Source organism: Sebastes fasciatus, chromosome 6 (genome assembly GCF_043250625.1).
Source record: "Sebastes fasciatus isolate fSebFas1 chromosome 6, fSebFas1.pri, whole genome shotgun sequence".
NCBI lineage: Eukaryota > Metazoa > Chordata > Actinopteri > Perciformes > Sebastidae > Sebastes > Sebastes fasciatus.
The window spans coordinates 33,278,246-33,300,138 of record NC_133800.1 but is presented as its reverse complement, the minus strand read 5'-3'; the positions used below and the strand labels follow the sequence as shown (position 1 = coordinate 33,300,138).

The window sequence follows — 21,893 nt, the reverse complement described above, 5'->3', positions numbered from 1 at the left end:
TAAAGATAAGTACAGTAAATCTTTCTTTGTTTTTGCATGAGTCATTCCCACTTTTCATCCTTTAAACGTGCCTGATATCAGACATAATTGTCGACGCGTTATACTCCGTTTCCATCTTCAGTCTGACATTGCCTCAACGCTTACCGATTTCCGTGGGGGAGGAGGATTAGATTTTCCCTAACCAATCACTAGAGACCAACGTATCCGCCTCTATCTAACGTTCTTTGCATTTTAATTTATTCAAGTGACTCTTTTCATGTTGAAATTAATATATGTCATTTAACTTCTAGTGATCATAAAAGTATTGGCCTCTCTGCTCAAAAGCGTTTGTTTTCCACCCCACCTTTTTGTCATCAGAGCCTCTCACTGCTGCCGAAACTCTTTGATCTGTCGCTCTCTGGTCTGTGTGTATATTGATAAAAGGATAACTGTCAGTATCCTCTTTGGGTACGTTCACCCAGCGGTTATGAATAAGCCCCCGCACTTAAAGGTCCCTTAGGTATTTACTGCACCAAACGGTCTCTGCTGATACTATAATGTTCTTCCCTCTTGAGAGTAATGTATCACCTGCCACTCACGAGTCCCCTTACTCCTCTCCAAAGGCTCCAGCAGTAGCCATTTGCTATATTAGAAAACATCAATTATCTCCTTGGGAAGCGAGCCTGACATTAAGGACGAAGGAGAAGGGGAAATATTAAGAGTCATTTTCATGATAAATTATACATGTTAATGAAACATTTATGACCTCAGAGCCTCTTCTTTCTGGAAACTCAGTGGCGCAGCTGCTTTTAACATTATCCGAGCATTTCTAAGAAAATTAATAATACAGGGTGTGTCTTGTTATTTTGCATGATGAGTCAAACTAGTCCATGACTGTGTTTCCTTTTTCTCTTATGCTGTTTTACAGATGGAAGTCAAGAAGGAGATCAGGTTACCTCTTTTGTGGTTTCTCTACCGTTCTTTCTGTATTTTTTTTTAATATATATATCCTTTGGACATTTAATCATGTCAGTGTCTCTCTTAATTTCATTTTTATTGTGTTTTTATTGCTTTATGTCAGTTTCTGGAAAATGCTCACTTAATCCTGAAAATACTGCGTTTCAATTCAAAGCTAATGAAATAGCTTTTACGAGATGTCCGCCTCAATGCATCTGTGTCCTATTAAGAACATTTGCTGTTCCTGTCGTAAATATAAAAATGCCATACAGGAATATGTCAGTATTGATTAAGACACAATATTGATGAAAAATGATATTGATGTGGAGTCTGTCAGGCTGATATATTAACATGTTTTGTTACTTTCGCTGTGGTATTTTCTTTACTAGCTGTCAGACAAAAACAACACGCTGTTAGGAAGCAAAAAGTCGATATTCGATGTACGTTTACTGGAAGCATGTACGGTTTAGTGGGTGTTTACTTTACAAGGTGAAACCAGATTTATGAAGCTCATATATGTATATATGTATATATATCATATATATACTATATGATTGATTGAAATGCCCTCTTTGGCATGCAAAGCTGAAACTCAACCAACTCAATTCAGTCCCACTGCTTCTCTCCTGTTTTTCTCCTTTCTCACTTTCTCTTGTGCTTGTGCATGCTACAGTGTCATGAAATCATGAAACCAATAAAGTCTGTCAGCCTTCAAAATGACTAAATCCGTGACCTTTGACATTCTATTTCAGAGCCGAGATCAAGATGGTGACCCCAGCAAGCACCCGTGGGCCAAGCCAGGGTCAGTAAACACTTTTTGGTGTGTGTGTGTAAGTGTGTTTGTGTGTGTGTGTGAACGAGAGAATTTGATTATCTGATGCAGTGTTTGCACCTGGATCTTCTTTATTTAAATATTGATTAGTGCATTTTGGTATTTGTTTGTGTTTGTGTGTGCAGGGGAAACTCACCGTTTGGCATTGACAGCATGCCAGACCTCCGCAAGAGGAGGCCCATTCCCCTTGTTAGTGAACTGGTGAGTACACATCACTCAACGTCTGTCTCCTGACACATGAATCTAGACCTTCACAGAACCTTGACTTTTTTCACGCCTTAAAGGACCAGTGTGTATTGGCAGAAATGGAATATAACATTAATAAGTATGTTTTCTTTAGTGTATATTCACCTGAATAATAACAGCTGTTGTGTTTTCGTTACCTTAGAATAAGCCGTTTATATCTACACCGGGAGCGTGTCCTCGTCACAGAGTCCGCCATGTTGCACCGCCATGTTTCTACAGTAGCCCAGAACGGACAAACCAAATACTGTTAACTTTTCGATAATGTTACTCACTCCCGTCACCGCCGCTCTCTCTCTCTCTTGCTTCACCACTCACTTCCCACGTACACACGCACTCTACGTAATGGTTCTGCTCCAAATTGCTCTTGAGAGGGCCATTCGCGTTTTCGCGTCGGCCACAGTAGCTCTCCAACACGCTTTGGCACACGGGGGAGGCTTCAGTTGGTTGCAATCTCCTCAACTCACTGCTAGATACCACCGGATCCTACACACTGGACCTTTAAACTAAACAAGGTCAGACTCAGGATTTTTTGGGGTTAAATTGAACAATAGGGGCAAAAAAACAAATTCAAAACATTGGTCAACACTGACCGAGTCGAGAGAAAATATGAGTACAAGCAAAGACATCAGGGGGCAACAAAACCACTCGCTTAGGGTTAGAAAAAACGTCATGGATGGTCTTAAAATAAGTACGTAAACTAAGTACAATACCTACGGAAAACACGTCACTAACGTCCCTAAGGTAACTTACCAAACTAAACACTGGTCTTGAACACGGGTCTCCTGGTTGAAAGTCCTGTGTTTGTTTGACCCGGATGCATTTACATTGCAGTCAGTACAGACTGCATCGCGTACAAATGACTCGCCTAAAGCAAGAAGGGCGTTCTTATTACACGCTTTTGCCTTGCGCTTTATCGTATCATCCATACGGATTTTTGTGCGACCGGGTCGGTGGCTCGGTGGTTAGAGCGTGTCATGGTTGGCGGTTCGATTCCCGGTTCCTACTGTCTGCATGTCGAAGTGTCCTTGAGCGAAACACCGAACCCCCAAGTTGCTCCCCGGGTGTTTCACAGCAGCTCCCTGCTCCTAAATGCTAAAGTTATCTATGAAGATTGAGTCACTGGTATACAGAATAAACAACACACAATCAAGTCTTCCAAACATGAGATGTGTTTAATATTTGAGCATAACTAAAATCATTTTAAGTCACTAATTACTGGCGCAGTCAAGAAAGTCTTGTGTATGTTGCATACTTTCCCTGAAAATCTGAGAACATGAATTAATTTTATTTATGTGGTGTGTAGGTTTATATTGAAAATGTGTCAGTTGGTAAATATGACTAATGAGCCACTGTGGGTGGAGATGCCCTCCTTAAATACCAGGTTTGTCATGCTGCACCTGTCAGGTTCACAGCGCCAATACTGTCTAACATTACATCCCTTCAGTATGTAATATATTAACAGTCAGGTTACCTGGTTAGTTGGTCATATATTTTACTGAGTAGAAGCAACACAATGTGAAAGATATTCACAAATCCCTGCATTACTCACCAAACTGATTAATAATTGTTGGTGACATTTGACACTCAAAAACTTCAACCTTTTTTCATTTAGTTTGATCAAACTGTAACAGAGAAAATGTTTAATTTACTAGTAACAAAATGTACATGTGTTGGTTCCTCATGCTGCTGGATTGCCTACAGTATATGTACCCTGTTAGTTTTTGTTTCTCTTTGCAACTGCTGTGCACCAGATGCTCGGCCACTTTTGCTTATTGATTTCAGCTTTAATTGCCTGTTGACTTTTACATCAGCACTGGAAGTAGCAGAGACAAAAAGAGTCATGTTAACAAGCAGTCTGAGTGACACCAGAGTCTGACATGTTACCATCAGCTAATTTGATCCTTCAGGAATGATTACTTGCAGGGTAAAATGTACGAAGGTGCATCTCTGCGGTGACACCCGCGGTGCAATAATTTGTTTGCTAGCACTGAATAGCTGGATTCGAGGTGAACGCTGCTGATCCTCTCAGAGGGGAACCTGCTTGTTTGTCTCTAACCTTTTCTTTCTTCTTGTTCTCTTTTCCTTGCTCATGTTGCCCGCCTCCCTTCGTCGGCCCCTCAGGCTATGGTGAGTAAAGAGAGGAGTGAGATTTCAGATGCTGTGTTTCGCTGCTTTTAATGGGCTTTGTTGCAGACTCTCTAATGGTCCTGATCGTAGCGAAGCATTTCAATGTGCTCTGTGTGAAGATATCTTACTGTATGTGCATTGGTATGACCATGCACACATACAAATATCAGTCATTGTTCAGCCATATTTCAAAACGTTCAGACAAACACAAGAGAAATCAATTCCTTACTCTGCCGACTGATGCTCAGAGAGGCTTCTTCTCTGATTGCTGTTTTTAACTACAAGTCCTTTAATTAACAGGGTTGTGTTGCTTGGATTCATCAAGTCAACATCTCCACTTTATAACATAACACACCTGCTTCTCTAATCAAGCAAATGCTGATAATTGTTATTGCAAATTGTGCCGTTCTCCCTTTTCGTCCTACATTGACTTTGAAGTACTTCAGGGACGTACATCCACCGGCTGAGTGGTTAGAGCCGTGAATATTCCCTCGCTGAGATCAGAGAAACTTGACTCATCTGATTAAAGAAACTTGTCCCCTTTGATTTGACATTGGTCCTCTGGAGTGAAGGTCACAATCTCAGCAGTAGAAGTCTGAGGGAAAAAGCTCCCGCTAGGTTTGAAGAGATATAAAGGCTCCCAGACAATCTAGTTCAACTTTGTTAAGTCAGAAACTTACTAGGGCTGTCAAAGTTAACAAAGCAATAGCGCGTTTTAATGCTACTAATTTCTTTAACGCAATTTGCGATATTTAGTTTGTAGGAGGGTCAGTTTTTGATACCAACCACGTCATACTAGCTTGTCGTGAAGGAGGCTAAATAGCACTCCAAACTTGCGCTTAAACTTACGAGTCTCCCCCTTACAGACATCCCCACTTTATGATCATCACATGCAGTTTGGGTCAAGTCATAGTCAAGTCAGCACACTGACACACTGACAGCTGTTGTTGCCTGTTGGGCTGCAGTTTGCCATGTTATGATTTGAGCATATTGTTTTATGCTAAATGCAGTACCTGTGAGGGTTTCTGGACAATATCTTTAATTGTTTTGTGTTTTTAATTGATTTCCAATAACAAATATATACGTACATTTGCATAAAGCAGCATATTTGTCCACTCCCATGTTGATAAGAGTATTACATTCTTGACAAATCTCCCTTTAAGGTACATTTTGAGCAAATAAAAAATGTGTGATTAATTTGCTATTAATTGTGATTAACTATCGACAATCATGCGATTAATTGCTATTAAATATTTTAATCGACAGCCCTAAAAATTACACAAATTATAAAGAGAAGGATGAACAAAATTGTGCAGATGAGATGGAGACAATTTGGAGATAAAACCATAACAGCCAAAAGAAGCTAAAGAAGAAATGACAAAAGTACCATTAAAATGTCGACACAGAGTAAAGGTTACAAAGCAATCAAATCTACAAATAAACAAAGAAAATATAGATAAATAAGTGTGGCCACGACAGAGTGGTTTGTGATTTGCATTTATAATTTTAAGGATCAAAAGTTCTCACATAACTAGATAGAAACATATGTGCAGAGAACGTTAGAGCATCTGTTGGTTTTGATTAAAGTCAACAGTTTATATGTTTCCTGAGTTTGTTGTTATGGTTACACACACGAGGTTGGTCAGCACTTTTGTGTCCAGCGTATGAATTTAGAACAGTGATTACATTTTCTCCTGCTTCTGAAAATGCGAGTTTTAGGCTTTCTTGTCACTTCAAATAATTTAAGCTGCCCCCAAACGGAGCACAGCGCCCAGTCCATAATACATGACCACATATTTTGTTGTCCAACATCTTCATTGTTCAGACAAGCAGCACATTTTTCAGACCCATGCTGTCCAGCTACTGTACCCTGAGGTCTTCTCTTGTCAGGTGATAGCATGTCTTCTTCTGTGGTCTTGTAGCTGTCAGGACGGATGAGGAAAAGCTCACTGTCAAAGTATTAAAATAATCTGGAGCTCTAAAATTTAGCATTGTAAAAATAATATATACAATTCCTAGTGAGCCATATCTGGAGGGATGAAGCACTTCACTAAGCACTACGGTCTGTGATATGTTTCTTAATCCCTGTGGTCGTATGTTTGGCCAAAATGGCCCTGATGATTTGACTTTATCTTGTAAACTGGACTTCTTATTTGTGACACAAACCCGGCTTAGGTCAGGTCAGGGTGTCAGAGTTGCTGATTTTTCTAATAATCCAGACATCGAAAACTTGTAGTAGCAGACATATTCGCTGTGGATATAGATGTCCATTCACTACATACTTCATGACTTAGTGTAACTTGTTTGACTTAGTCATGACTAGTCAGTGTATTACCTACAGTAGATGGCGGTTGGCACAACCCTGGTTTGGAGAAACAGACAGGAGAAGCAGCACGGGAGCAAAGCAATGATCTGCTGTGGACGGGGGAAGCAGCAAGACAGATTTTAGACACCTAAAAAAATCTATATCAGTTTAAGTGTACGCTATATTTAGAATATTTTCACCACTTTACCATGCTGTCAGACAGCTATGCAGTCTGTATTTCTGACGGGGAACTGAGGCCATTATATTTGCTCTTGCCAAAGCAACCCATCTCCATCTCCATTGCCAAAAACATTAATTTTACCTCGCAGAACACAGGAGTTGCTGATCTACCGCTGCCTCGACCGGTTAGTTTGTTGGTGTTATTGTGTGACTTTGGTTAGTTCGGAGTCACCAAAGTCACACAACAGCACAAACTAACTAACCGATCGAGGCAAGTAGACCATAACTTTCATTGGAGTCTGGTGGGAGCATAGATGGATACATTGGCTTCAGTTCCCCGTTGGAAAGGGCTGTTTGACAGCATGGTGAAGCGGTGAAAATATTCTAAATATAGTGTACACTTAAACTGATATTGATTTTTTTAGGTGTCTAAAATACGCTTTACTGCTGCCCCCGTCCACAGCAGTACGTTGCTTTGCTCCCGTGCTGGTACTCCTGTCTGTTTCTCCAAACTGGGGGCGTGCCGACCATCATCTACTTTTGGTAATACTCTGACTATGGATAAGTACCTCATACAACCCCACTTCAAAACACCCAAATTATCCCTTTAAGGATAGAGTTCAGCTTAGGGATATATCGAGCCATTCTGCAGGATCGGGATCAGAGACAATCCAGATGTCTTTTAATAAAGCCACAGTCGCTTCATTTCACCCAGCAGCAGTGAGTGCCACTAGCAGGGCGTAACATATGGGAAGTGAAACCCATAAAAGTCACTAGTGCAGCAACAAGACCCCTCACCAGGCTCCTTTGGCCTCTTGTGTTTGCTGAAATGTGTAACAAAACTGGAGGTGCTGCTGCCAGAAATCGATCCCTTGGATAACAGGAAACTTTACCGCTGCACCCCCCTTGTGCCCCTGAGGATCCTTTGTTTATCGTAGGCCACTGACACAGGACACAGGATTTTAAGGCTGGTTTTTTTTCAGTCGTTGCACAACTACTTCTGGTACTTTATATGTGTACAACCCCTTAGATTTCATCGTGTTATCCTTTACATTTCCAGAGTTGTGTGTGACTCGATGCCCTCCTTCTTATAATGTAAAATAAATGAAACTAGACTAAATACTCTATCAACTCGTTGCACTTCATTAAAATACAGTTTCTTAAAGTGAAGAGATGTGTAGTGAGCTGATGAATCACAGAGTGCTGTTTCAAATAAATGTCAGTGATCAGTTTAACTTAATGATGAGTGACAGCATGCGTCGGTGAGATGCTGTGAGCCGAGTCTTTTTGAGCTGTGCTGCTATTTCAAGGACGTTTCTCAGGTGTCTCGCAGCTTTAAAGTGCTGCTGTACGATGAAAAATGCATTTGAACTTGAATATTTTGTTTACTCTGGAGATGATGAAAGGCTGTCCGGATCCTGACCAAACGTCCTGCAACAGCAAGTTGCCATTCCTCTCCACATCCGCAGATCCACAGATATTATATAAAACACCATATAGGCATAATATTATAGGAATCTGTTAAAGGAAAACTGTAATGAAGGCTTTTCTTAAAAGAATAGTTTGATATTTAGGCTATTCTGGATATTAATTTTCTAGTGGAGAGTTAGGTGAGAAGACCCATAAAAACTCATGTTTGTCCATTAGATATAAGGCCACTAGCAGGTGGTTAGCTTAGCTTAGCACAAAGACTGGAAACAAGGGGAAACGGCTAGCCTGGCTGTGTCTGTAGCTGACGAAATCCACATAGCATCACCACTAAAGCTCATACACTATTTCTTAGCTCTGAGCAGTTGCCAGGCAACCAGCGGTAACTCCAGGAAGATGCTGGTCCAGGAAACAGTCCGGCACATAACTCACCGTAAACGTGCGAATTCTTGTTTTAAAGTTTTATAGTTCGTACGGATTAAACAAACAAGGTATAAATTCAATCAGTGGTCTTTAGAGGTGCTGGTAGGCACATTTTGTTATCTTTAGACACAGCCAGGCTATCTGTTTCCCCCTGGTTTCAGTCTCTGTGCTAAACAAAGCTAACAGGCTATTGTCTGTAGCTTCATATTTAATTGACCAATATGTGAGAGTGGTATCAATCTCCTCATGTAACTCTTGGCAAGAAAGGGAATAAGCGTATTTCCCAAAATGTAGCCTATATACTGTATATTCCTTTAATGCATAACTTTTATCAATAGAGCTTCAGTTAGGCTCAATTTAATATTCAATATTAAAGGTGCTCAATACAGAATTCAAAGCATATCTATGATTGAGGGATTGCCTCTACGTGGCTCTCAACATGGAGACGGCTGAGCTGGTGGCTCGCAGCTAACAGTGCTAACGGTGCTATCAGTGCTAACAGTGCAACCAACAGCAACACTGTTGACAGATCTAAAAGTGTTTGCACACCAAGTCCGTTTTTTTTATATGAGTTTTTTAAATCCGCCATCAGGTAAAAAACGTTACGCATAGAAGAATTGCACGCTGAGTCCGATGCGTTTTGTTATTTTATTCTGCTTTAATAACTGAGTCGGTGTGTAAACATGATTGACACAAGGTGAGGTCGTATTTATTATTAAACGAACGAAAAATACGGACTTAGTGTGCAAAGGCCTAACCCAGCGGGGAACCTGAGTGGCAGTGATTAACTAGCCAGTTGGGCACGCTCACTGGGACACACATGCACTAAAATGCATGTGTAGCCGGCCGGCGATGTCAACAAAGCACAGAGAAACTTGGATTACACCACACACAGAGGGAGAGTGACTTCATTCTCTGCTCAGGCTTTACATAGACAATAGCTGTTTGCTGCTATCTTAATGCTCTGAATTTATAATTTAGCACCTTTAAAGTGTTTATGAGACTAAGTCTATGGAAGTAGCGTCTGTAGCTGCGCCAAAAAAACGTCCTAATTGGAAAACATTCAGTGAAGATCCTCACAAGCGTAGTGATACAAACGTGTGTGTTTGTCCTCAAGGAGGGAATAGAGGAGAGATGTGTGACGAGTTTCCTAAAGTGTGTGTTCAAACAGAGAAGGAGAACAAAAGTGTGTGTTGTGTTTGCAAGTTTCCACGACCTTCAAAGTTGAAAGAGCCAAATATCGCACGGAGAATTGATTTCCTGAATTTTTAAACTGAGAGTTTTGCTTGGCTTTTTTCTTTTCTCTTTACCTTGTTTGTTTGTTTTTTTCTCTGTGGCTGTTTATCACTGATGCTTCTCTCTTCTCTCTTGTTTCCAGTCTATGATACAGTCCAGGAAAGCTGGACTCGCCCACACACTGGCCACGCGGACCTCCCTGAAAGACGAAGAGCTTGTGAGTAGCCAAATTCAAATCACAAACACACACACACACATATATATATATATAAATATATTGAAGCTATGATGTAATAGTTATCTACAGGAGGACTTGCTGTCACCTCGATGCCAGCTAACGGGGATCCACACAAACTTATATTTACAGACACACACCAGCTGTACTCCTGCTGTCATTACTCTGAAGCCGTATTGTTAATCTGTTTGTTGAGGATCCAATATACTGTGAGCTCTGAATTCTGCTGAGTCAACTCCACGTTTTAATGGAGTCAAGAGCAGCAAGGCCTCCTTGACTGGATGTTTGTTTATCATTGTTTGTTTTGTGCCTTTCCTGCCGTACTGTGTCATGTCACGGTGGTGATTACATTACATCGGGTGAAACATTAATTATTCAAGTGGATAAAGTAGGTCACTGAATGCAGCAGTGGAGAACAAAGCAACTGACAAATGTAAAAGACTATAATGTATACAGTGTAATTACACTACAAGGGAATCCTGAGCATACTAAAACATAAAAAGCATCTTTTTTTTTGTAAAAGGTACAGCTTACCAGAGGCCTGTTTATAGATTAAAGGCAGGTCAAACAAAATGCACAGCATGGGCTCTGCAGAGGATTTGCAGAGGGAATTGAAAGTTTGCATTGCTTTACACAAAGAACACCTGCACAGCTCAAAGTAATGTTAAAAACAACACTAAATACTTAGATGTTCAGTTTTCTTTGAGCTTACAGCTTTTGTAGTTTTGTGTTGACTCAGCTCTGTGGTATGTTATGTAGCAACCCTGTCTCCTACTAAATTATATTCCCATAAAACTACAGTAAACTGCATTCTCAATTACATTTCGAGGGAAACATATTTTCTCACAGATTATAGTCGCTGTTTTAAACAGTTTTAAACACATGGTTAATGTTATAGATTGAAACAAAACAAAAATGCAACAAAACTACTTGGTTATGTTTAGTAAAACATCATGGTTTGGCTTTAAATAAGTGTGTTATTTAAGTTACAGACATACATTAAAATAAGTCAACGTTGACTTTTAGTTTCACGAGGGACAAAAACAGCGGTCTCCTGGGTGAAAGTCCTATGCAGACTTTCGCTGACTATGATTAGAAACATATTTGTGCAACCTGTTTTCACTCCCAACTCATCAAATACCGACGCTTGTTCAGTGCCCCTCTGCGTCTGATACCGACACACTGAGGCACCCTTTAGCGTCTGTATGGGACTCACTAGGCTATCAAATGTAAACCCATCCGCGTCATTATTAGATGGTCAGAGCTACTGACGTTATATAAAGAGCAAGAAAGAAACATACTTATATTTAACCCAAACCACATTCTTTTCCTAAACCTAACCAAGTAGTTTTGTTGCATAATTAAAGTTTAAGAAGTTTACTTTGAAAAGAGACTGTATGCATGTAACTAGCGGAAACTGTATGTCCTGTGTGAACACAGAAGTTTATTTTATATATGCGAGTGTATATTGACACGCTGTTCTTGACACGTCCAAAATTGACACTAAAGGGGCACCTAGAGCGTCATAGTTTGGAGCGTAGGGCCACTGATGCAGTTTTGTTGTGTGGAAACATGATTTTTAGGAGACCAGGCTGGTTTGTGGGCTTTAGATTGTGATGTGGGACTACGTAATAGTGAAGGTGTTCTTAATATTTTGTCCACCTCATTTACATACAGTACATATAGATGAGCAAAAATGGTATAAACAGTAAATGTCAATAGATTGGAAAGGTTATAGATATCAAGGCTTAACGTGGGAAACTGCCCCAGGGCACTAGCATCATTGTGAGGGGATTAGTTTGTGGTAATTTGATTAATTGATAAATATAAAGTGAAATGGAATTAAGGTAAGATAATCTTCATGCATTGTTTGCAGATGTGTCAAAATCTAGTTTTAACATTGTTTATATTTATGTTGATATTTTTTATGCTCACATTGTTTCTTGCCCCGATGCTCACAAATGAATCTGCTCCTGGTATAAAAAAGACCTTTGTACTTGATTATATTACATTCAGATTATGCTATTTACTTCTACTACAACAGTGAAAGCACACACAAACATGTATACAGAAATATATCCAGAGCCTGCATACTGTAGGGCCCTTATAACTTACTGACATTACCATATTATACATACAGATGGTTGTTGCACACACTGAATACAGGAACATATTATGATGTGTATACTGTATGCACAATGTTAGCTGTTCCATAATTAGATTTTGCTGACAGATGGAAGTAGCATGTGTACAGAAATGTGCAACATTTTGTTCCGGCTCATGAACACAGACACTGAGCAGATAGTCTCAAGTTGACAACCTGTGAAAAACAGGAAAGATGTGAGCAAATATGGAGCCAAAAAATGAAAGCCATCCATCCATCCATACGTTTTTAGTCGTAATAACGCTGGCAATAACAATAGTATATTGCCATAGTGGGAATTTTTTCATAAAGCTACAGGATGCTTTACAGGGAGAAGGAAGTAAATCAGAGGTAAAAGCACAGGACAGAAAAATAAAGTTCAAAAGGTCCAAACAATTGAAACAACACAGGTCAGATCAATAAAAGTCAAAGCAGTTAGAAGAAGATTGAGTGAAACCAGAAAAACACAACAGAAGGAATTGTTTTTCTTATAGAAAACAATCTCCCCGACTAATGATACCACTTTATTAACGATTTTTACTGTAAGAAATAAAGCCACAAGCGGCGATTCTGGGGTTCAAGCCAACACAAACCGTTTTAGATCGATCCAGACCTTTGACACTTTCCAACACCTGCATTAAATATAACTACCAGGTTTTACGACTATTGAACAGACGCTCATTGATTTATGACCAAATCAGTTGCATTTGTAGCACCCCCGAGTGGTCGATTTGAATGTAACTTTCAGGGTTTGTTCCAAGTACTTATGTCGACATATCCTGCAAGTCTCGTGATGATTGACCAAATGGTTGTAGAGTTAGGTGTATTTTAACACGCCCTTGTAAAGTTAATTTGTCAATATCTTCAAAACACAATGACATATCAACAAGTAAAAGATAATGTACAGCGAGACGGTCATTGTTGTGAAATAAACCCCGGAGCGGAGCAATAGGCCCTGAAGGGGTTTATTTCACAACAATGACCTGCTAGCTGTACATTATCCCACTTATTACACGCGTACTTTCTTAAGAAATCAATAATTTGACACAAAAAGGTTCCGAAGTCAGAGCTGCGCCCATAGCAACGGTCTATTGTACATAGCAACGGTCTGCTATAAAGAAATAACAGACCTCAGAACGCAGGGATTGACCAATCAGAATCGAGTATTCAACAAAGCCGTGTAATACATTTTGATAACTTTTCATGAGGTCCAATTATGATCCTCAGAAAATTTGTTACAAGTCGGAGTTTAGTTTAGGAGATGTCAAAAAATTGTTTTTCAAAAAATTAAAAATGGCAAAAAATCTAGTCAGGCGGACTTTAGTGGTCCAAGAGGCTTTTTTGTAGAGTGAACGGAGATGGATGTCTGTAGCAAGTTTAGTGTAAATCACACTTATGGCGTAGGAGTTATGACTTCTCAAAATTCAAAACTTTGACCTTTAATTACAGCGCCCCTAACAGGTCGATTGGGGTCATATTTGTTGAGCAGCAACTTCCAATCATTGGTGAAAATTTCATATGTCTCTGATTTACCACCTCACAGGAATTTGCACAAACATTTCTGAAGAAATAAATAAATAAATCAGTAGAAAAACAATAGGGTTTTGCATGCCTTCAGGGCTTGAACCCCTAAAAATTCTAATAAACATAATAATAACAACTCACATACCCCGTATACAAATTCAGTTTTTACCAAATGAAGCTGGGCTTCTAGTCAAGGTTACCTCTCATCCTGTGGAGATGTGTTCACCTCCTCCCACTCTCCTCCTACACTGGACAACAGCAGAATTTAGTTCATCAATAGAGAAGACGAGAATTATAAAAACACAAATTAGCACTGCACCACATCTCTTTATAATTTTGGCAGTAGCCACCTTGAAATGATCCTTTTATGAATTTTATATATATATATAAATATATCCTGCGTCAATGCTACAGAAAAATCTTTCTTGAAAGTAACACCGGATCAGCATGTACAGGAAGAAGATGATTGAAGCTTGTATAGTTACTAATTCATTCGCTTTCTATTGTTGTTACCTCATGCTTGGTTTTGCTTGTGTTACCTCTCCTTCCCTCCTCACTGCCAACCCCGTCTCTGTGCTTGGTTGTATTTGTGTCATTCACCTTGTTGTCCTTTGTCTTGTTGTGTTCTTGTCACCTTTTTTACACTTCATCCCACACTTTCCGTCATCACTCTCCACCCTGTTGTCTCTTTTTTTCTCTTCTTCTTAAAAAATTCTCACATGCCCTTTTCGCTCATCGTGCTTCTCTGTCCCACACCTCCTCAACCTTTCTTTCTTCAATCCAACAGAAAAACCACGTGTACAAGAAGACCCTGCAGTCTCTGATCTACCCCATCTCCTGCACCACGCCACACAATTTTGAGGTCTGGACGGCCACTACGCCCACCTACTGCTACGAGTGCGAGGGTCTGCTGTGGGGCATCGCCCGGCAGGGTATGCGCTGTGCGGAGTGTGGGGTCAAAGTGCACGAGAAATGCCAAGAGCTGCTGAACGCCGACTGCCTGCAGAGTGAGTAAAGTTATTAAACTAGCTAAAACGCATAAGAAAACATCCCATATCATGTACCATATATAGATTTACCTCAACCCAAAAACATCCAGTATTTATAGCTTATTATTGCTTCCTGTGAACGAGTGGACTGACTGAAACGTCTGCTAAAGATGCCAGTGCAGTTGTATACATTGTAAAACTTACATCCCTAATTAGGAGTTAGCCTTTGAATGTAATGCTGTTTTGCAGCTGCTCTGATGTCAGCGCTTCCAACAGTTAAATTGAGCCTTGCAAAGAAAAATGTCTGAGCAAAAATGTAGCTAGAGGATACATTTGGCAAAGCAGGCATCGCTCTGTGATGTAGTTTAGTTGAACTGCAAAGCTGAAATGCTGTGGAATAAGTGTGAGGAGTTGTGGAGGGTGAAGGCCCAGACACATCAAACCGACATCAAAGAACTAGCAGCGATGAAGGCCGACTGTTGGGTCTCCTCACACCGCCTTTATTTTGGCCAAAAGTTGCACCGCAAAGACAGAAAAACTAGAGCCACAGACGCTCACTGACGGCCTGACATTGCCGTGTCAGGGCCTTAATGACAGAAAACCTGAGGGGTCTATTAAAAAACGTGGTCCATCATTTAGCATGATTTAAAGACATTGTTTCTAACTCATCCTCCTGCTCCGTTTCCTCCAACCTCGACGTCCTCAGGGGCGGCCGAGAAGAGCTCCAAGACCGGGGCGGAGGACCGGACGCAGCACATCATCATGGCTATGAAGGACAGGATGAAGATCCGCGAGAGGAACAAGCCGGAGATCTTTGAGGAGATCCGGAAAGTGTTCACCATCACCAAGGTGATCCACGTCCAGCACATGAAGAGCATCAAACAGAGCGTCCTGGACGGCACCTCCAAGTGGTCGGCCAAGATCACCATCAACAGTACGTCCGTTGATCTATTCAGTTATTTTTTAACTGGAGTGAAAATGTTTTAGACGACAGAAAGCTAATCTGTTCTGTCTCTCTCAGTTTACCAACTGTTATCACCTTGAGTAGTTTTTCTCTCTTTACTCTTCTGGCTGTTGAAAGACACAAAACAAAACTTTTCAGAAACCTTCAAAGAAAAGTTAAACCCTGATATTTTCATTTAAATGAATGTGTTAACAGACACCGTTACAGTAATACATCATCATTAAAGTGAACAAACGGCACATTTATAAACACTGCCTGGCAAACATGAGATACAGTGAGAGACAGGAAAAGCTTATCCAACCTGTCTCTCCTTCTACTTTGTCTTTCTCCATTATTACTATAATAATGCACCTGCTCGATCTTTGTGAAATCAGTCTGCAGAATGAACTCAAGGTTACAGAACACGGCCTTTTATTCTCACAGCTGGCTTCAGCTGACGCAGGATCTGTACATCTCTGCACCAGTTCCTGCTGTTACCGAAGGCTTTATGGTTTCAGGTTGTCAGTACGTCCGTCCGATCCATTCTCGTGAACTTGATATCTCAGGAACGCCTTGAGAGAATTTCTTCAAATTTTACACAAATGTCAACTTGGACTCAAGGATGGACTGATTAGAATTTGGTGGTCAAAGGTCAAAAGTTCAACCATGTCTCCTAAAAATTGCGTTTACATACAAAGAAACAGCATTTTGAATTACGCTTCTAGGGAAGCATATTTTCTTATGGATTACGTTTGTTTTGACACATCACAAATAGTAGGGCTGTCAATCGATTCAAATATTTAATCATGATTTACAATGGATTCCTTAGGTTTTCTAGTTCCATATGATATCAGTATCTTCACTCTAGCTTTAAAACTGAGCTCGCTACAAACTAAAAATCACTAATTGTGTTAATACGTTCAAGAAATGAATGGCGTTAAAACAAATTTGTGTTAACACGTTATTATCGCGTTAACTTTGACAGCCCTAATTTGTAGTGATAGTCCGAGGAAGTCCATTTAGGGAGAAGGTCAGGGAGGTGGATGGGTCAACAAACACTGGACTTTCACTCAAGAGACCACTGTACGTGTCCCATGTGAAACCAAAAGTCAACGCTCACTTATTTTAATCATGATGTTTTACTACACAATGTAGTTTTGTTGCATTTTTGTTTTGTTTTGTTTCAATTTACGACGCTAACCACATATTTAAAACTTGAAATTAAGATTTTATTCTAGGTCAGGATAAAAAGTTGTTTATTGCTTCTCCATTGGAATCTACATGGTAATACAGTTTACTAATTTATTCATATTCCTTAGCTTCTTATCTTTCAAATGAGACAAATAAATGCAAATAAGCCTTATGGTTGAGGAGCTAGTCCTGCTTAATTTTGGGTGGTTATTTTAGTCGTTTCAAACGAAAATGCACACTCGTTTAAAGAGGTTAAAAGTGCGACTGGGAAAACAATACGTTTCCTTTAAACGTTATTGGGAATGCAGTTTAGTTGCAGACAGACAGAAAGTGTTACAAGGTCACTGTGACCTCACAAAAACATGATTTTGGCCATAAATCAAGAATTCATCTGCTAATTATGACAATTTCATACAAATGTCTAACCGGATAAAATGTTGAAGTGATGACGTTTTGGACAGACATGGATGTAAATTGCAACTCGACTGGTTGGAGGTGGCATACAAACACGAGGCGTTAATTCTAGTTTTAGTACAAAGTAGTAAGTTCAAAGTGAAACTAATCGAGTTCTTGCTTAAAAACACTTGATAAAAGTTTTCAGGTAAATGCTTTGGAACGGTTTTCCAAAATAAAAACTCATAGTAAATCAGAAGTCAGAAGGTGAAACATCGAATAAGCAGACCTCAAAACACATTTTGGGGCACATTTTAAAATTGTATGACAGTGGTGGAAAGAGAGAAAAGCAGTCTTGCTGCACATTCAAATCCCAGGAAGGTGAAGGAAATGCTGGATGGTGAATCTCATCAAAGGTTGAAGCCTCGGCGCCCTCAAGAAACACAGCACAGTTGACGTCGACGGCTGTGAAAACCTGCAGCTGTGAGAATGTGAAGCAGAGTGTTGCTGAAGCAGAGCGCGTCAGGTTTCCTCACATAAACACCTGAATAAAAGAAAACTATCCCACATTCGTGAAAGTTCATTATTTTATCTGACAGTCTGTTCTGAACTTTAACTCTTTATCTGCAAGCTTCACTAATTTATACGGACATGTATATCGTCCCCACCTCCCTTCTCCTCCCTCTGCCAAACTGCCGTTGTTACCAAAGCAACCAGACACATCACACCATATAGTGGCAGCAGTGTTGCCATGGCAGCCATCACACCTTGTCTCCCCGATCACCGGTGACGAGCGCCATTAAAGAGGAGAAGCAGGGACAGGCATTCAACTGGCGCTTTGTTTCAAATTCATTCATGGTCATGTGCTCACTTTTCTGCTGATCGAGGTCAGACAACAAACTCACAGGTTGAATTTTGGATATGTAATTAAAAGATTTTCAAAAATGTGTCAGGTTAGATTCAGAAAGGCAATCAGAAAGACATCAAACATTTTGGTACCAACCATGTCATACTAGCTTATCACATAGGAGGCTAAATAACGCTCCAAAGTTAAACAAAATGTTGGCATGTCCATTTTCAAAGGGGTCCCTTGACCTCTGACCTCCAGATATGTGAATGTAAATGGGTTCTATGGGTACCCACGAGTCTCCCCTTTACAGACATGCCCACTTTATGATAATCACATGCAGTTTGGGGCAAGTCATAGTCAAGTCAGCACACTGACACACTGACAGCTGTTGTTGCCTGTTGGGCTGCAGTTTGCCAAGTTTTGAGCATATTGTTTTATGCTAAATGCAGTACCTGTGTATGGAGGACGGAACTTGCCAAAAATCTAAAATACATCAATAAATAAATGACCCGATACATACATAAATGACATTAATTAATAATAAATAATATTAAATAATATTAAAAATAAATGAAGCCATTAATTAATTGATAAAATGTAACAAATATGTATATTTCTGTTTTAATCCGCTTCTTTATTTATTTTATATTTTTATTAATTCCCTTATTTAATTTTCCTTTATATTTATTTATGTATTTATTTTTATTAATTTTAAAATGTATTTATACATTTATTGTTATTTATGTATTTTTGCATTTATTTTTACATTTATTTATTTTTGCATTTATTTTTTATTTTATATTTATTCATGCATTATTTTGTATTTATTTATTATTTTTGCTACATTTAATGACGTTTATTTATTTATCGAGTCATTTATTTGTTGAGACCTCCTACATATCTGTGAGGCTTTCTCCCTTGTTGATAAGAGTATTAAATATTTGACAAATTTCACTTTAAGTTACATTTTGAACAGATAAAAAAAAATGTATTAACTATGTACAATTATTTGATTAATCACGATTAACTATTTTAATCAACCGACAGCAATATAGATAATGTTTGTGAATTTGTACCACTTTAAAAGGAAATTTAGTTTTTTGTACTTTGATAAATGAGATAAAACCCTGATATGGTTTGTATTTTTGTTATATATATCTTTAGCCAGTGTTGTCCTCTCAAACATGGAGGAGAAAAGACTTCACAAACATTCTTTTAAAAGCGTCTATAAATCATTCATGTTGTTTGACATTCTCACATTTGCTTTTTCATCACAGTTTTTTTTTATTTTGCATAAATCAATCATGTCCCCCCTCATTCATACATTCAGACTTTCAACTCAAACTCAGTTTTGTGTTTAAAAGCCAAGTTGTGATTGGACTGGATGGTGGACTGACAGGAGACTTTCCACAGAGAGCTCTTTGAAGAACCCGTTGATTTCATTAGGGAATAACTCAACCGATTAATATTCAAAACTCCCTTTAGCACAGATAAAATGCATCAGTCACCGACAGTGAATGAACTGCCAGCAAAGATATTACAGGGACTGATGTGGATTGGTGTGATGTTGAGTCTTAAGCTTACAGGACAAATCAAAAAGTTGAAACAGTGGCTGTTGTTTCCAAAGTACAAAAAGTAGTTTTTGGGTTTCAGACTATGGCTTTCACCTGTATGCATGTATGCATGTATGCAAAAAGGCAAGTACATAAGTATTTGTGTAAGTATGAGCAGTCTAATTTGCATGTTAATACCGAATCTGAACAGGGCCTCTGATTACCTGTTGCACAGAACAGCAGCACATCAGGGGACAACAGTTGTTTAAGTGATTTGGTGAGAAACGTTGTTACCCAACATCTGCCTGTGAGTCACGAGTGTTGTGTTACGAGGCTTTGCATAACTGTGTGGGTGATATCTTGTGTTTCGGTGTGTGTGTGTGTGTGTGTGAATGAGACACAAAGATGATGGTAACAAGTAGGTGTTTGTTGTTCTTATGCAATTTTATTCACAGTCATTCTCTGTGTTTGTCAGTCGTCAGTGCGCAGGGTCTCCAGGCCAAGGACAGAACGGGCTCCAGTGACCCGTACGTCACCATCCAAGTTGGGAAGACCAAGAAGAGAACAAAAACCATCTACGGCAACCTGAACCCCGTCTGGGAGGAAAAGTTCAGCTTGTAAGTTGTTATTTTCTTCCTGGTTGTAAAGTTCAGCTGGAGCTCTCAGATGTCTGGCAGCCAAACAGAGTCATTGTCACAGTCACCTTACAGTGGTGGAGGAAGGTTTCAGATGCTTTACTTTAAGGTTCTGCACACCCGTGGAAAACCTACACGACACATGTGATTTCACTTCTTTTTGTTGGTTGGAGCTCTTCTCAGGACTCTCCCTCACTCTCCTGTTAGCTTTGTTGCACCTGATTGATGCACCACATGGTATTTATCAGCACATGAGTCCTATGAGACACCTGTGAGAGTGTGCAGGGCCTTCAAGTTAAAGTAGAAATACATGTAAAAAAAAACAGAACAAAACAAAAAACTCCAAAACAAGTGAAAGTCCTGTGTTTGTGTGACCCGTCCACCCAGATTTCCTCCAACATATTTGTGTTACGTCTATATTTCAACATGCAGTAAGTAAGACTTGCTTTATTTTGAGATATAGTTATTGCAATGCTGTATAAAAGGCAGTTATATGTAAGGTAGGCATCTAAAAAAACTTGAATTTTTCAACTAAATTTAGCGAGGTTTTACCAGCGGTCAACCTCCGGGTCTGAAAAGTGAAGCCAATGAGGAAGTACCTTAAACTTGCATTCTTTCTAACAGCCAGCAGGGGGCGACTCCTCTGGTTGCTAAAAGAAGTCTGATTGTATAGAAGTCAATGAGAAAATGAGCCTACTTCCCACTTGATTTATTACCTCAGTAAACATGGTAAACATGAGTTTATGGTCTCAATCGCTAGTTTCAAGTCTTCTTCAATACAGCATGATGTTCATTTAGTAAATTATGGTCCCATTTAGAGTCAAATAGACCATAAAGCAGGGGATGCTTTAGGGCGGGGCTACCTTGTGATTGACAGGTCGCTACCACGGCGTTGTCCGGTCTGGGAGTTGTCCGTGTTTTTGTTTTACGTCTTTAACCCCTTTCACAGTGTGTTTTCACTTCATGAAAGTTAATTATAACATTTTGGTCGCTTAAAAATATCTTATTCAGCGTTCGGTTGTACTTAACTCCACTCTCTCTCGGCCAAAAAACAAGATGGTAACAGCCAAAATGCCGAACTCAAGGCTTAGGGTAGTCCAAAAATGATGTCACTGTGACTGTGTCCATCTTATATACAGTCTATGGGTTTTAGCCAAGACATCTAAAACATTTTTTTCCTTTCAAATCAATAAATCAATGCTCACTGGGTTGTTACCAGAGGATGATAATGAGGATTTTTGAACATATGTCAATTTGCTTCAGGCATGCAAACCTTCCCACCTTACCCATCTGCTCCAACACTCACGCATTTGTCAAAACAACACGTCGCCCACCTGTTCATTGTCTCCTCCACAGCGAGTGCCACAACTCATCGGATCGCATCAAGCTGCGCGTTTGGGACGAAGACGACGACATCAAGTCGCGAGTGAAGCAGCGTCTGAAGAGGGAGTCTGACGACTTCCTGGGTCAGAGCATCATCGAGGTCCGAACTCTGAGCGGAGAGATGGACGTCTGGTACAACCTGGGTATGTAGTCACTCAGAACCGTGGGAGTGTGGGAGACATGGTCTGTGTGTGTGTGTGTGTGTGTGTGTGTAATAATTGGTATTAAGTGTGTGTTTGTGTTTCAGAGTGTGGATTTTGCTCATTAGCATGACAGTTGGAGCGCTCACTGTTTTAGTTGTCATCTGAGATCCGAAGTTCAACTTAAGTTTAACTCTGAGC

The 21,893-nt window shown here is 39.7% G+C and overlaps 1 protein-coding gene across 2 annotated transcripts in view; it reads left to right on the top strand.

Annotated features, from left to right (window-relative positions):
• LOC141769901 (protein unc-13 homolog B-like) overlaps positions 1–21,893 on the top strand; it is a 108,025-nt gene that overhangs the window by 19,438 nt on the left and 66,694 nt on the right. The window contains exons 3-10 of one of the 2 annotated variants that reach the window (XM_074639412.1): positions 908–930; positions 1,689–1,738; positions 1,894–1,969; positions 9,856–9,930; positions 14,403–14,622; positions 15,311–15,538; positions 20,010–20,151; positions 21,526–21,695. In XM_074639412.1, coding sequence (XP_074495513.1) covers positions 908–930; positions 1,689–1,738; positions 1,894–1,969; positions 9,856–9,930; positions 14,403–14,622; positions 15,311–15,538; positions 20,010–20,151; positions 21,526–21,695 — 984 coding nt within the window. Of the gene's footprint in view, positions 1–907; positions 931–1,688; positions 1,739–1,893; positions 1,970–9,799; positions 9,931–14,402; positions 14,623–15,310; positions 15,539–20,009; positions 20,152–21,525; positions 21,696–21,893 lie in introns of those variants that run through there. The other variant, XM_074639411.1, reaches the window with a different exon arrangement.